The sequence below is a fragment of the Panulirus ornatus genome, chromosome 62 (genome assembly GCF_036320965.1).
Source record: "Panulirus ornatus isolate Po-2019 chromosome 62, ASM3632096v1, whole genome shotgun sequence".
Classification (NCBI taxonomy): Eukaryota; Metazoa; Arthropoda; class Malacostraca; order Decapoda; family Palinuridae; genus Panulirus; species Panulirus ornatus.
Genome location: NC_092285.1, coordinates 11,757,509 through 11,774,977, shown reverse-complemented (window position 1 = coordinate 11,774,977; position 17,469 = coordinate 11,757,509). Strand labels below are relative to the sequence as shown.

The 17,469-nt window shown below is 39.5% G+C and overlaps 1 protein-coding gene across 6 annotated transcripts in view; it reads right to left on the bottom strand.

The window, feature by feature from the left end:
• The window catches only part of Cap-H2 (Chromosome associated protein H2), a 46,620-nt gene that overhangs the window by 17,779 nt on the left and 11,372 nt on the right, over positions 1-17,469 (bottom strand). For 3 of the 6 annotated variants that reach the window (XR_011711920.1, XM_071656234.1, XM_071656233.1), the window contains exons 5-13: positions 16,695-16,787; positions 13,312-13,528; positions 11,886-11,991; positions 9,074-9,260; positions 6,526-6,694; positions 4,137-4,277; positions 3,783-3,993; positions 1,758-1,933; positions 625-744 (exon numbers count right to left, since the gene is read on the bottom strand). Coding sequence is in view for 4 of the 6 variants with exons in the window: in XM_071656234.1 (XP_071512335.1) it covers positions 625-744; positions 1,758-1,933; positions 3,783-3,993; positions 4,137-4,277; positions 6,526-6,694; positions 9,074-9,260; positions 11,886-11,991; positions 13,312-13,528; positions 16,695-16,787 (1,420 nt within the window). In the remaining 2 variants the exon portion in view is untranslated. The remainder of the gene's footprint in view (positions 1-624; positions 745-1,757; positions 1,934-3,782; positions 3,994-4,136; positions 4,278-6,525; positions 6,695-9,073; positions 9,261-11,885; positions 11,992-13,311; positions 13,529-16,694; positions 16,788-17,469) is intronic. The other 3 variants (XR_011711921.1, XM_071656236.1, XM_071656235.1) reach the window with 1 other exon arrangement.

Here is a 17,469-nt window from a genome sequence, read left to right as displayed (position 1 = left end):
GTGGTGTGAGGGAGTTTGATCGAGTAAGTAATGAAAGGGTAAGAGAGATGTGTGGAAATAAAAAGTGTGTGGTGGAGAGAGCAGAGAAGGGTGTATTGAAATGGTTTGGTCACATGGAGAAAATGAGTGAGGAAAATCTGACAGAGGATATACGTGTCTGAGGTGGAGGGAATGAGAAGTGGGGGACCAAATTGGAGGTGGAAGGATGGAGTGAAAAAGATTTTGAGCGATCGGGGCCTGAACATAAAGGAGGGTGAAAGGTGTGTAAGGAATAGAGTGAATTGGAACTATGTGGTATACCGGGGTGGATGTGCTGTCAATGGATTGAACCAGGGCATGTGAAGCATCTGGGGTAAACCATATTTTGTTTATATCAACTTTCTTTGAATATAAGAGAGTAACATACATGTAGAAATGTCTGCAATACTTTAATAAAAATGACCAATCACTATGTATAGGAATACTGCAGATGGATAAATAAGTGATAAGAAAAACAAGTTTGTAAATGCAGAATTCTTTGCCTTAACATTATCATTAACACCTGATTTCCCTTACTGGTCAATTAATGGTTCCCATGGTCAATTAATCTATGTAGAGTAATTTGAAGAAATGTAGAAAACTTACCTCAGAACCATAGCTATGAATATCAAACTCTTTTCTGCTTTCTTCTTCCTTTAACTTTGGCGTAATAGTTTCCCGCCACCTGTTCACACGCTTCACAAGGGAAGTGGAGTTAACATGCACCTAGTGGACAGAGAAAAGAATGATATCAGGAGGAGGATGACGACACGGGAAATGGTGATCACGTATGAAAAAATAAGAAAAATATTTTTCTTTATTTTTTTTTTGCTTTGTCGCTGTCTCCCGCATTTGCGAGGTAGCGCAAGGAAACAGACGAAAGAAATGGCCCAACCCACCCCCATACACATGTATATACATACACGTCCACACACACAAATATACATACCTACACAGCTTTCCATAGTTCACCCCAGACGCTTCACATGCCCTGATTCAATCCACTGACAGCACGCCAACCCCGGTATACCACATCGATCCAATTCACTCTATTCCTTGCCCTCCTTTCACCCTCCTGCATGTTCAGGCCCCGATCACACAAAATCTTTTTCACTCCATCTTTCCACCTCCAATTTGGTCTCCCACTTCTCCTCGTTCCCTCCACCTCCGACACATATATCCTCTTGGTCAATCTTTCCATGTTTTCATACAAAATTCAAATTTTCATTAATCTGTCTGTGGTGGTAAAACGAGATGCCTAAGACTTCCTCCTACAACATTTGTATGTGACTTCTTCCTGTGTAATCATAGAAATCAACAAACCAATAAACATAAAGAAACTATTAATACAGAGGTTAACTGCTACGATTATAACTGAAAGTAAGGAATAACCAAGTCAGTATACTGTGCATGCAGTTGTCTGGGAATGTATATGTACAGAACATATATATCAATCAGTCAAGGAAAAGTTGTTGAATAATGATATAAATAGTAAAGAAATATTGAATATAAATAGTAAGTAAACAAAGCTGTTTATATCAATAATAGACAACAACCCAAGTCTGACCAAGTGTAGAAAGACCCAGGATGAACGAGATAGACAAAATAGCATTCTTTAAGGAGTGCAATTATGGCATGGGCAAATGTACAATGTACACAAGTGTCTGAAGGATGTCAGGCATTAAAAACCTCATGGATGTGGAGGCAACTGATGTCTTCTCCATTTGAACAATCCTCACCTGAGCATTGGTAACATACTCAGCTACCCATTTTTGCACTAAGGCTTCATAATCACTGGCAGGTTCATCAAACTGGTTGTCGCTGCATCTCTTGTTGATGCACTCAGGCTCTCTGGTGTCATCATGTGGTTCAGGAAGAAATAGCGGAGGTGCTGGCACATCATTTGCATCGCTATCTGTGTTTAGAATAATGTCATTGAAAAGTATGTTTCTTTTACTATCTAATTCTATCTCCCATCTGAGGTAGCGTGAAAAAAAAGAAAGAAAAGAAAGAAAATCCACACTCTAGCTGTCATGTATAAAGCAGAGAAACCAAAGCCTATCATCCAATACCAAACTCCACTGGTTATTCAAGAATGTCCTGGTTTTACATATCAGGGGAAAAGTAATTTCTGATTTCATTTGGTATTCTTAGTTCAACTTATTTTCACCTCATGCCAAATTATATTCAATTGCTTCTTAAAATGGGACTACAATCATAAAAAATGTATGAGAAACAACTGGTATCTAAATTTAGTAGGCTACAAGGTGCAGGGGTTGAAAAAGAGGGCAAATGAAAGTTTAGGTGAGCCATAACCAACTTAACTTCAAGGAGAATAAGATGTTTTGGAAGGAAATTGATTGTGCATGAAAAACATGAGAACACCAGTGATGGGGGAATATAAGGAAGTGAAAAAGGTAGCAATGAAGTGAAAAGATGGAGTGAGTATTTTGAAAGACTGCTGAATGTGTTTGGATGAGAGGGTGGCAGATGCAGGGTGAAGTAAGAGAGTCAAGGAGAGTGGCTTGGGGAAGACAGATGTGGTGAAAGCCTTTCATATGATGAAATGTGGTAAGGTGACTAGAGTGGATGGTGCTGCAGATAAGTTTATTAGGAGAGGGGGCAACTGTGCTGTTGATTGGTTAGTTACTATTTTCAACTTATGCATGGACCATGGTGAGGTGCATAAGGATTGGCAGGATGCACATATAGTGCCATGTATAAAGGTAGGGGATAAAGGGGAATGTTCACACTACCAAAGTATAAGTATGCTGAGTGTACCAGGCAAGCTGTATGGAGGAGTAGTGTTTGAGAGGGTGAGGGCAAGTACGGAGAATCAGACCGAGGGGGAACAATGTGGTTTCAGATGTAGTACAGGATAAGAGGATCAGGTGTTTGCTCTGAAGAATGTGTGTCAGAAATATTTAGGGGGATAAAGGTGAGTATTCAATCTACAAGGGTGAGTGTACTTGTTAAGTTGTATGGGATAGTAGTGACTGAAAGGGTGACGGGCATGTAGAGAGCATCAGATCGAGTAGGAAAAATGTGGTTTCAGAAGATGCAGAGGATAAGATGATCAGGTATCTAAAAGACTTCACTTTCTCTAAATTTTCTCCAATCAGACTTCACTTTCTCTAAATTTTCTCCAATCAATGTCACACCCCCAACTAATCTGTTCCCTTGTCCTGCTAAACCTAGTAATCCTGCTTTTATTCACATTTACTCTCAACTTCCTCCTTTCTCACACTCCCAAACTCATTCACCAATTTCTAAGTTTCTCACCCAGATCTGCCATAAGTGCTGTACCATCAGCAAACAACAAGAAACTCACTTCCCGTGCCCCCTAACCCTCTACAGGCAACACACCCCCCTTCTATACATGACCCTTACATTCACCTCCCTCACTACCTTCACCTGGAATCACTCACTCTCCTCTCTTCCCACTTCTACACACATCTTATGTTCTTGATAAAAACTCCTCACTGCTTCTAGTAGCTTTCCTTCCACAACATATATTTGAAAGACCTTTCCCAAGACATCTCTATCCACCATCTAACAAGCTTTCTCCAGATCCAATGATGGCACATACAAATCATTTGGTTTCTCTAAGTTTTTTTAAACACATTCTTTAGAACAAACACCTGATCCACATATCCTCTATCACTTCTGAAACATTGTTCCTCTACACCAGTTAAAGAGATAATATTTTCATTTTGTCTTGCACAGTACCTCCTTAAAAGTTCTAACTTTTTGATTTCACTCACCTAGGTCAACTGCTCCATCACCATCAATTCTATCATCCAGCTGCTCCTCCACTCTCTGCTGAATTTCTGTGTCTTCAATTACCATCTGCATGGCTTCTTCCACATTCAAAGTCCCTCCTTCATTCATCAAGTCTTTGACACGTTTGCGCTTTCCATGCTCAAGTCTTTTAGCTACCTCTTTATTGAGCTCATCTAGAATTTCAGATGGTACCTATCACAAATGACAGAAACAGTATTAACTTCATATGGTTAAAACGGTCTTTCAAATAAAAAAATTCACTGAAAGTCATGATGCAAAATTCATTAATATTCTGATTCAAAACAATATACATCTACCATTCAAGTGATGCTTACCTTATGATTTTTTGTGGATGACCCAATCATACTGGCTAGCTCTCCAGTAATGTACGATTCAATGGACGGAAGAGATTTCCTAACTTTCTTGTCTTCATTTGCATTCTCCTTATTCTTTGCATACTTTCTTCGGTGCACAGACTTGAAATATATCAATTACGCATGCACATATGAATATTATCATTATTATTAAATAACACTCAGACCACTTTCATGGAGCTCCTTCAGCTTCAAGGCTGAGCTCCACTCTTAGTATGGAATAGCAGGCTCCTCAAAGGTGAGAGGGCTCTCAACAATACTGTACTCTTATCCATGTGTTAACAATGATACAGCCTTGTCAAGGATGACTTCTTGCTTGCAGTGTTACCACTTTCAAGTGGAGTTTGTTGACTCTGCCTGCTTGAGGTTACACTGCAAGTGAAGTCACTTTTCATGAGGCTGTATCATTGGGAGTACAGTTTCGCAAAGAACCTCTCCCTCCTAGGGAGTGTAAATTTTTCAGCTACTGATAGTAGTGGAGCCTTGGACTGCTTGCATAGTGCCAATGTATAAAGGAAAGGGAGACAAAATTGAGTGTTTGAATGAAAAAGGTGTAAGTTTGTAGAGTGAGCCTGGTAAGTCATATGGGAAAGCAGTGACTGAATGGGTGAAGTCCTGCGCAAAGCAACAGAATGGGGGAGGAAAGATATGGCTTCTGGAATGGCAGATGATATATGGATCAAGTGTTTCTTTTGAAGAATCTGTAAGAAATACACAGTGAAACAGAGGGAATTACATATTGAGTTTGTGAATCTGGGAACAGTGTATGATTTATGAGAGATATGACCTACCAAGGGTATTATAAATATGCGGTGCAAGAAGAAAGCCATTAGAAGCAGAGTAGTTTTTAAAGAGATTAGGGCGTGTAAATAAAGAGGAAGAATGAAGGGAGAGTGCTTCCAGGTGAACATAAGCCTGCAGCTTCTCACTTGAATCTGTTATCAGTGCTGTATCATCACCAAACAAGTGACTCACTTCCCAGGCCCTCTCATTCCTCACAGACTGCATACTCACCTTTCTTTCCAATACTCTCACATAAACCTCCCTCACCACTTCATCCATAAACAAACTGAACAACCATGGTGACATCACACCCCTGCAACACACAAACACTTCAGTTGGAACCATTCACTCTCCTCTCTTCCTACCCATACACAAGCCTTACAACCTTGTTTAAAGCTTCTCATTGCTACATACAAAGGGGGAGAGAGCATGCATTCTGCTGAAGATGAGAGGGCCTGGGACGCGAGTCAGTTGTTGTTCACTACTGATACAGCCCCGGTGGCTGATTCGAGTGAGAAATTGGTGGCCGAGTTTGAAAAAGTGTGAAAGGAGAAAGGTGAGAGTAAACGTGAATAAGAGAAAGGTTATCAGGCTCAACAGGGTTGAGGGACGAGTTATTTGGGATGTGATTTTGAATAAAAGCTGGAGGAAATGAAGAGTTTTAGATATCTGAGAGTGGACTTAGCATCTAATGGAACCATGTAAGCAGAAGCACATCATAGGGTTGGGGAGGGGGAAAAGGTTCTGGGAGCGATAAAGAATGTGTGGAAAGAGAGAACGTTATCTCTGAAAGCAAAAATGGGTATGTTTGAAGGAATAGTAGTTCCAATGATATTATATGGTTGCAAGGCATGGGCTATAGATAGGGTTGTATGGGAGAGGGTGGATGTGTTGGAAATGAAATGTGTGAGGACAATATGTGGTGTGAAGTGGTTTGATCAAGTAACTAATGAAAGGGTAAGAGAGATGTGTGGCAATAAATAGTGTGGTTGAGAGAGAACAAGAGGCTGTGTTGAAATGGTTTGGAAATATGGAGAGAATGAGCAAGGAAAGGTTGACAAGGAGGATATATATGTGTCAGAAGTGGAGGGAACAAGGACAAGCAGTGACCAAATTGTGGTATACTGGGGTGGACGTGCAGTCAATGGACTGAACCAGGGAATGTGCAACACCTGAGGTAAACCATGAAAAAGGTCTGTAGGGCCTGATGTGGATAGGGAGCTGTGGCTTCAGATATGTATGTTAGAAGAGGGGACACGAAGGGAAGATTGCTCTAGAGATGGAAGGTTTTGATTTCTCAGAGAAGGGTGTAAAGCTGTCCCAGGAATTTCTAGGGATTAATAATGTCTTCCAGTAGTAACTTTTCTTAACATATATTCATTCTATTCTTTTCTCCTAGTTGTTTATGACAAGTAATTGTCAGTATCATCTTGTATACCATAATCTCCTTAAGCATCACTCACATGTAATATCTTATTTAAAGCATATTATTATTAAATCTCTCATGTACTGTACTATGTACAATATATACATGATGAACAACAAGCCAAAAGATGGCAGTGCCTACCTGTGTTGAGAGATGACAAGGACATGGCTGAGGTTTACGCAATCTTCCAGCTCTTACTGGTCTCTTCGCAGGAGATTCTGCATGAGGATCCAGTGGTTTCCATGGGTCAGTTAATTTTAGCTTAGTAACAGCTTGTTTCTCAGCCCCACCTCGTTTTCCAAGACCATATCTATTAAAGTAACAAATTAAAATTCTATCCAGAGAAGAAATCTGTAAACTTAACTCCCTTCCAATGTAAATGGGGTAAATCATGCATAGAGGCATGCAATTATCATTGAAATCAGATCAACAAAACAGCAGTCCCGTAGTCACATTTCCAGCTGGCAAAAGTAAGAATGTTATGTCAGACTGGCCACCTTCCTATATAAAATGGAAGTTATTCTTTATAGAGAAAATACAAGTGGATAATGCTCAGTGCATAAAAAGCATTCCAAATCTATGGGACCATGAGATTTTAATTAACATCAAAGGGACTTATCTACTAAAATATAATTCACGCTGCATATTTCATTAACAAATAGAAATTGGCAGCCAAACACAAGACATTATCATAAAACATGCTATAAAGCTAACTGAAGGTAAAACAAAAAAGTTACTCCCAAAGTGGCATAATGCATTCACAGTCCTTCAAAATTTTGTACACTGATGAGGTAGCCAGCTCAAGCTCCCACATGACAGGTGAAGGCATCTGCCCACCTTAATGCTTCTTTATCATTCTCATTTTCATCTCAAAGTCAATAACTTTGTATTCACAAGGAGGTTCTCCACTCTTATCATTTGGTCATTTAACAGTCATGAAGAGTTAGAAAATGGGTAAATATTTATCCCTGGGGATAGGGGAGAAAGAATACTTCCCACGTATTCCCTGCGTGTCGTAGAAGGCGACTAAAAGGGGAGGGAGCGGGTGGCTGGAAATCCTCCCCTCTCGTTTTTTTTTAATTTTCCAAAAGAAGGAACAGAGAAGGGGGCCAGGTGAGGATTTTCCCTCTAAGGCCCAGTCCTCTGTTCTTAACGCTACCTCGCAAATGCGGGAAATGGCGAATCGTATGAAAAAAAAAAAAAAAATTTACACTAACAAGTCACTGAAAGTTCTGAACAATGTGAAGAAACATAAGGAACCACTGCAACCACATCATTGTTTAGGCAAGATGTGCGCCATGGGGAAAAGGCTGCCCGCCTAATGCATCCCTCCTTCATATCCTAGACACAGACGCAAATTTTTCCAAGTCACAAAAAATATTGTAATTAGGTTATGGAAGAACATACATAGTCATAATTCCATATGTCTACTATTCCATAAACCAGGAAGCCTTTGTATATATTCACATGTACTTGTGTGCTATTACCTACATAGCTACGTAGTGCCACGAACAGACAAAGAGCAGCCTAATTCGTTCACATTAACTCTTTAATTGTAATTTTTTTTTTTTTTTTTATCGCTGCCTCCCGCGTTTGCGAGGTAGCGCAAGGAAACAGATGAAAGAAATGGCCCAACCCCCCCCATACACATGTATATACACACGTCCACACACGCAAATATACATACCTACACAGCTTTCCATGGTTTACCCCAGACGCTTCACATGCCTTGATTCAATCCACTGACAGCACGTCAACCCCGGTATACCACATCGCTCCAATTCACTCTATTCCTTGCCCTCCTTTCACCCTCCTGCATGCTCAGGCCCCGATCACACAAAATCTTTTTCACTCCATCTTTCCACCTCCAATTTGGTCTCCCTCTTCTTCTTGCTCCCTCCACCTCCGACACATATATCCTCTTGGTCAATCTTTCCTCACTCATCCTCTCCATGTGCCCAAACCACTTCAAAACACCCTCTTCTGCTCTCTCAACCACGCTCTTTTTATTTCCACACATCTCTCTTACCCTTACGTTACTCACTCGATCAAACCACCTCACACCACACATTGTCCTCAAACATCTCATTTCCAGCACATCCATCCTCCTGCGCACAACTCTATCCATAGCCCACGCCTCGCAACCATACAACATTGTTGGAACCACTATTCCTTCAAACATACCCATTTTTGCTTTCCGAGATAATGTTCTCGACTTCCACACATTCTTCAAGGCCCCCAGAATTTTCGCCCCCTCCCCCACCCTATGATCCACTTCCGCTTCCATGGTTCCATTGTAATGTACAATGCAAAAAAAACGAGGGCCCCTAATACATAGCAAAACCTCACAAAACATTCCACGGTCTACCCCGTTTCATGTTTCCTGGTTCAGCCCATTGTCAACATGTTGCTCCCTATATACCCCATCACTCTAATTAGCTCTAACCCATGTATGCCTTACTCTCTCCTGCGTATTCAGACCCTGACGACCGAGGGCATCTTTGACTATCTGTACATCTTGGTCTCCCCTCCTTATGCGATTCACTTTTAATTCAAGCTTCCTCTCCAGCCAGTCTCTCCTAACTCTTCTGTCTATATGTCTAAGCCATTTCAGGAAGCCCAATTTTTTTTTCAGTCACACACCTTTTCAAGCTATGAACTCTAAACACCATAAATATCCTGTTCTTACCTTCCATCTGGAAAGTCAATAACATTCATGTTGTTATTATTTCTCGCTTCATTTCTATCTTTATCGGTTTTCTCCTTACATCCCTCTTGTATATTCATGGCCATCTGATCATCCATTGGGGGATCCATGTTATCTGGGAAATCAGCAACCCCATCACCAATTTCAGCATCACTCTCATGATCACCGCCTGTAATACAATAAAAAGTAACAATTACCTGACAAAAACTTAAAGAAAACAATTTTCTTTGAGTGCATCAATCACTCAAGCATGAGTTAATCATACACCACAATGACCTTGCAAGCTGTATTAAGAAAACCTATGCATTCTTCTATCATCAAGAAATCAGATGCACTTTTCTATTACAACAAAACTTATGCATTCTTCTATTGCAACAAAACCTATGCATTTTTCTATTATAACAAAACCTATGCATTCTTCTATCATAACAAAACCTATGCATTCTTCTATTATAACAAAACCTATGCATTCTCCTACCTATCTATATCTCTGATGCCTGTTCCCTTAAGAACCTCAAGGGGGTGGCCATGACAACAGAGTCTCCATAACTGGTGAACTCCAGTACCACTTCTTAGCCTTTAGTGCCTCCCCCTTAACAGGACACAGGTAAATGGCCAGTCTAACAGTGTTCCTAACTACTAATTAACATTTCTACCTCATAGTCCTACCTATCCCTGGGGATAGGGGAGAAAGAATACTTCCCACGTATTCCCTGCGTGTCGTAGAAGGCGACTAAAAGGGGAGGGAGCGGGGGGCTGCAAATCCTCCCCTCTCATTATTTTTTTTTAATTTTCCAAATGAAGGAACAGAGAAGGGGGCCAGGTGAGGATATTCCCTCAAAGGCCCAGTTCTCTGTTCTTCAACGCTACCTTGCTAATGCGGGAAATGGCGAATAGTTTCAAAGAAAGAAGTCCTATCTAAATGTTCCTACCCACTACTAATATCTATTGCTCCTACTATTTTCTCAAAAGGCAGGGTTAGCACATAGCACTCACCACAGAAAACTGAATTACAAAGAATGAGCTGTGTGAGTTAAGTATCGTCAAACATTTCGGGAGACAGAGATATTTTTTACGTTTGTGGACAGAATGCCAGCAGTCCATGTGGAGGTGAGGCAAAAAGAAAAGACAGCTAAGTCAGAGTGTAACTTGACAACCAATGAAGTGCTAGTTCATTACAAATATCATTAACCCTCCCGATACCCAGGTGGGTAGAATGGGTAATGTTCCTCCCTGGTCACTGGCTGCCTACCAACTACTACATGCTCATGCATTCTCTGCTAAATCATCTATGTTCACTGTCAATATATTTTGAACCAAGTTAACTCATGCATAAAATCTGATTCAGGAAGTACTTAGTAAATGACCAGTTTCTAATACATGAGAAATGTTAAGTAGATTAAACTGAACCCTAAAAATGATACAGTTAGCTATTCATACAAAAATTTTTTCTTTCAAGCTTGTTTGCCATTTCCTGAGTTACTAAAGTAGTGCCAGGAACAGATGAAGAAAAGGCCTCGATTGCTTGTATCTATTCTCTGGCTGTAACATGGAATGTATCAAAACCACATCCACAACCAGGCACCAAAAACCTTCCCATGGTTTTCCCTGGCCACTTTACATGCCCTGGTCCAGTCCAATGACAGCACATCACCTCCTGTATAACACATTGCTCCAATTCACTCAATCTCATGCATGCCTTTTACTCAAGCATGTTCAAGCCCCAAGCACTAAAAATCTTTTTCACTCCATGCTTCCATTTATAATCTGGTCTTGTCCTCTTTCCTTCTGACACATATATCCTCCTTGCCAACTGCTCCTCATTCATTCACTCCATAAGTCCAAACAACTTCAGCTCTCTTGACCATACACTTTTTATTACCACACCTCCCTCTTACACTATAATTATTAACTTGATACCTACCACACACCACCCACTATCTTAAACATTTCAACATATCCAACCTCTTCCATACATTCTCATCTATAGTATAGCCAATGTCTCGCATCCATACAGCTTTGATGGGACTACTATACTTTCAAGCACATCCATTTTGCCATACAACATAATGACCTCTATTTTCACACATCACTCAATGGTTCCAGGACCTTTGCCCCCTCACCCACTGTATGACTCACTTCAACTTCCATGGTCCATTCACTGCCATGTCCACTCCCAGGTTTCAAACAATTCCTTACCTCTACATTTTCTCCATTCACACTCATACCCCAACTATTCTGTCCCTATGCACTGCTAAACCTGATGACCTTGCTTTTATTCATGCTTATTCTCAACTTTCTCTTTTCACACATTCTCCCTAACCAGGACCCCATTAGCAGTTTCTCACTCACATCTGTCACCAACACAGTGTCATCAAACAAATGACTTATTTCCCAAGCCCCCACTCCTCCTACGGACTGAATACTTGCCCTTGTCTCCAAGACACTTGCATTTACTTCCCTCACCACACCATCCATAAATAGATTAAACAGCCATGGAGACATCAAACACTCTTACCACAGACCCACCTTCATCTGGAACCACTCCCTCTCCACTCTACCAACTCACACACACACCTTACTCTATTGATATAAATTCTTCAATGCTTCTAGAAGCTTTTCTCCCACACCATATGTTTGTAACACCTTCCATTAGGCTTTTCTGTTAATCTATACCATCTACATCTCTGATGTCGATTCCATCATGAAACTCCCATCATGGGAGAGAAACAAGACATGAGGTGCTCTATTACTTAGTTTATATGAATATAATAATATTATACATAAGACTTACCTATTATCACAGCATGTAAATTTTCTTCCTGTGGTGCTGAAGGGTCAACCAGTGCTTCAGGAGCACTCTCAAAATTTCTTTTTTCTGCATTATCCATCCTTTCACTCTTCACATGAAATAAAAGAAATCACTCATATACCATACATAAAAAATTCTAAGCTACATAATGAGGAAAAAACAAAACTAATTCATTCCATTACTGTTTAAGGATAATCAAGTTTATTATGCTGAATGTTGAGCAGACTTAGAACACTAAAACTGATTACTGCTAAACATAAAAATGAAAGATTTATAAAACATACATGTTATGGCAGTTCTTTTTTATACCATTCGCCATTTCCTGCATTAGCAAGGTAGCGTTGAGAACAGAGGACTGAACCTTTGAGGGAAATCCTCACTTGGCCTCCTTCTCTGTTCCTTCTTTTAAAGAATTAAAAACGAGAGGGGAGGATTTCCAAGGAGCGGTCTTTCTAGTCTGCACAGTGGGGTAGCAAAGAGATTTGTCATAACTGACTTACAGTGCACTCCATCTAAATCTATGCTAAAAAACACTTTAATGTTATTAGGCATATCTTCTAAAGATGGAAAATGTACTAAGCAAATAATGAATGCTTTTTTTCATACTGACGCCTCCTCCCCAAAATATATGGAGAACTAACAACAATGTAATTTCTAGTCACACTTTTGCATAACTCTACGAGTACACTCTCCACAGAACACCGTGCTTTCTTTCATATCTTCCAGGTGGCTGATGTATTCATAGAAGTAGTGAATGGGAAGAACATTCTACTTTACCATCTTGTCTCTATACATATTAGGAACTTTGGATACTGTAATATTACTGTTCACATACCAGCAGGTCTTCTGTTACCTGTCCATCCCATTTACTTTTAGGAGTTTGTCAAACTCCACACATCTGTCTTTGAACAAACTAACTAAAATGACAAGTGCTGAGGCAGTTGGAAACTGGTGAGTGTCAAGTCAATACTGATGATCTATCATTAAGAGTGCAGTCATGTAAAAATCTTCTTCCAGGACAAACACAAGTTTGACAGCAACTGAGGTGACTCATTCAAGGAGCAACTTGTCCAGAAAAAATGAAAGTTAAGCTATGCAATGCTAGACTCAGTGAGTAGCACTTGGCAACACACCCCTCTTGTATTTCTTTACAAACGAAGAAAGAGAAAAAGGAGCAAAGCAAGGATTTTTTTCATCTAAGCTTCACTCATGTTCTGAAAACTACCTTGCTCATTCAAGAAACTGCAAACATGAAATCTTACTGTGTATTCGGCATGCTGACAGCAAAACATAAAAACACTGGGCAGGAGCAACCGCAGAGATATCTCCTTCTTATTACATTATATGGTTTTGCATTCTAACCATATCCACAAAAACTACCAATAAAAAACATAGATACGTAACTTACTCCTGCAACTGAAAAATCCATTAGTGCCAATGCTCCATCACGTAAAATTTCTGTAGGAACCTCCATACACAGCATGCCCATGGGTGTCAAATATGACCTGTTGATTCTGAAGTCATCCTTGGCCCCAAATATCTCATTTTTCATCAGCAAAGAAACACGATGTTGGGACTTTTCTCCTTCCTTCTCCACTAAGTGTAGAGGAGTTGCTGGCAGGAACCTAAACAAATGGGCAGTAAATTTATCCATAAGAAGTAATGCTGAAATAAAATATGATAATTTAATTCCATATTTCTTTTTTCAGCATTCAAAGCTAAGTATTGCATCTCAGTATTACAACTGAATTCAAAACACCAGTAATAAAACTAAGGGGATGAAATGCTAACAAGCCAAGGTAACCCATTAAGATGACAAACAGATTTGTGAATCCAAATTCTTTATACCTTTAAAGTATGATCACCTTTGTTATGCAAGACCACTTGATAAATAGCAGTATACTCATATTCATCTATCCAACGTTACTAAACATAACCAGAGCTTATTCTCTAAAGAAAACACTGACTGTTACGTCAAATATACATTTAAATGCAATGCACTATCATCCATAAAAGCACACACCTCAGTCTAATGTTTAAGCTACAAAGTATTACTGTAGCTAAATATGCAAATACATCACTATCCACAATATATCAATATATTTGTGTCCAAGGAAAAATATTTCTCATATATTGTCCATTTGACAATATTCCTGGATCTTGCTGTCCATACTTCTTAATCCCTAAATTTTACTTTTATGGCTTCATATTCAATGCTGAACGTCTAAAGCAGAATATCCTATGTACAACATCCAAGGCTGTAAATAGATATATCACTAAGCCTATACTCACATGTAAATGTTAAAATCAATATATCATTTGTGTTAAACTATACCTAAATGATATGGGTGTATATGTTTAGACCTTACAAGTATATGCATCTCATTCTAAGACATGAAGCATACATGTTTACCTTAAAAATATGTCTGAAACAAAATGTATTTACCAAAACTCATATCTGAATAACTTGCTTTCAATAACGAGTCCTACTCTGTCTATCCAGTCTCAATTCCACTCTCTGCGTACAACCATGAATACATCTGCATCCATGTGTTCACCATGCAAGGTGTGTGTGTGTGTCCCTGGGGTTAACATCAACTTGCCTTTAAATACAGAGAAGGGCAGGTCTGCATTCTGTTAGGGGTGAGGGTGGGTTAGTGTCCCTGGGAAGCGAGTCAGTTGCTGTTTGCAGATGACATAGCTCTGGTGGCTGAGTCTAGTAGGAAAATTGCAGAGGCTGGTGTCTGAGCTTGAAAGAGTGTGTGAGAGGAGAAAGTTGAGTTAATGAGAATAAAAGTGAGGTGGTTAATAACTTTGGAAAAGGATAGAGACAGGATAGTTGGAGTATGACTTTGAATGAAAAGAGTCTGTAGGAGGTCAAGCATTTCAGGGACTGGGTATGGACATGGCAGCAGATGAAACAATAGGAGCTTAACTGAGCTGTATCGTAGGTAAAGGGACTAAGGCACGGGGCGCACTGAGGAGTGTGTGAGGGCAAAGAAGTGTATGTCTGATGGTACAGTACTCCAAATAGTACTGTATGGATGCAAAACAAGGGACTTAAATTAAAAGGTGTGGAAGAGGGTGAATGTGTTGGCAATAAAATGCTTAAGGACAAAATGTGGTGTGAGGAGGTTTGATTTAATGAGAGACAAGCATGGAACATGGTTGAAATGCTGAAGAGGATGCGATGAGTTGGTTTGAACATACGAAAACGCTGACTTTCAGGGAAAAATAAAGGAAAGGCCAGGTAAAGATAGGACTGAAAGATGCTCCGAGTGCCTAATGTCTGAATATGCAAGGGAGGATGCACAGGATTAGGGAAACTGGAAAGATGTGGTGTACAGAGGGGGAATGTGCTGACAGTGGGCTAAAACAGAGTATATGAATTGGTTGATAAATCATGGTCTGTGGGGCTTGGCTTGAGAATCTCAGCTGCAATCCTAGCCACACCTGCAGTTCTGCTACACTTCATCTTACAACCGATTTTCACTTACTCTTCTCTTTTCACCAAACCCTTCTCTATAATCATCTCACTTTGTATGCCATCTCTTCCCTAACCCCTCACATCTGCCAACCTAGTATGCCATCTCTTCCCTAATACCTCACATCTGCCATACTATCATCTAAAACATTCAACAGACCTTTAATGTACAGAAATTATTCCATCTCTTCTTCACCTGTTCTTTGCCTGTTTTGCCTTTTCCATATGCTTCCTTTTGTTCTCCTCACATTCTCTTTTCAAAATATTATCTCTTTTCACACACATAATTCTATATCATCTGGCATCTAACTCTATATCTCTGATGCCCATTCCCTCTGAAAACTCCCATCAAGGAGGTGGCGACGGCAAAAAACTCTCCACTTGGTGTCAGCATGCTGATTTCAACTAACGGGGTTTAAATAATGAGCAGATAACTGTAACAATGTATGATGTGAAAAAGGCATAAGAAGAACTGAAGTAGCAAAAGGCATAAAAGATAAGTTATACTTCAGCTTAAGCGGAATAGTCCAGTGGGGAGATCAATGAGAGAGAGAGAGAGAGAGAGAGAGAGAGAGAGAGAGAGAGAGAGAGAGAGAGAGAGAGAGAGAGAGAGAGAGAGAGAGAGAGAGAGAATGTAAATTAGCAAATCAAGCATAGGACCATACAAAAAGCAATGAATAAAGGGTATGGATGTTCTGCAATCTTCCTGTGCAGCAAGAAAATATCACCCAAAATATTTTGTGGCTAAGTTCATACTAAATACCTGGGTTAGCAATAGAGAAACATTTACTCAGATGACCTTGAAAAAGTATAAGAAAGCAGCCTGTAACAGAAATACTTGTGGTACCATAAAAAAGCCTGCTGATACATGTACGTAAAATCATTCAAGTGACGCATTTCCCTCTGACTACTACAAGCATCTTATAAAATGTATGCAAGTGCTCTTCTCAACTGGAGAACTAACTTTATTATTTTCAAAATGATTATTTCATATCAGAATACAATGCCCCTTTTAAAAAATGAAATAAAGATTAATCATTCACATAATCCAAAAATGGCGCAAAAATAATACTGTATCACATTGCAATGGTAGCCAGTGATTCAATCATTGAATGAGACAAATTTTCAACTATGTGTCATACAGAAATTCCCACAATTTATATGATACAATGCATACAGTAAGCTCTGGCAGTATCAGTCTATAGATCCCACAATATCAATTCAATATTCACAGATTTCAGTTTTATGATTGATCTGGCTAACAATGCAGAGAGCCAACTTTCATACCTGCAAACTTAAATAGATACCTTCTTTTTACCCGGTAAATGCCAGTATACTTGACTTGGGTTACTGAGGCCCCATCTGAGTTGGTGACCATTCCCTTAACGAGCTGTGTGATTCTGTGGGCCAAGCATGGATCATACACTTTACACAAATGCAGGCACCTTCAATGGTGAAGAGCCAGTTCACTATAAACCTGCTTTACGACTGCAAATTTTGTTGTTAATTTGAATGTCTTTTGCTACATGTCAAATAAAATAAAAAGAATTCATTTTCTTCTGCCAATACTTCAACAAAAAAGTTAGAATTATGATAGATATTTGGTCAGCATGCCTGATAAATGGATAAGAACTCTGTAAATGGATGGTATGTTCTCTAGCAAAGAAATGTTCTAATACTTATAATCTTTTGTTATTCTGAGTAATGTGAAGGGTAAACAGGCATTCTGATGATTTCACCTATGTTTAGGCAATAATAATATTACCAAGGTTATCACTCTATTGGAAGGTAAAATTTCAGACCTCTTTCAGCTTTTTCAAGCTCATTGAGACCATTTTTCAGACCCATTTTTGCATAAGTGTCAACATACATGCAGAATACCATGCATCCTCCCATACCCAGACTCTCTAAATGCCAAATCCTCAAAGTACCAAACATTTTGAAAACTAACGGGTGTTCGAATTTTGTTCAGACTGCCAGGAAAAGGACATTCCAGGTTACTGGCACTCTGTCAGGGTGGTGTTTAATACCATGTGGACGAAAAGTCCATATTGGTATGAAAGGTTTTCATAATAAAATCTA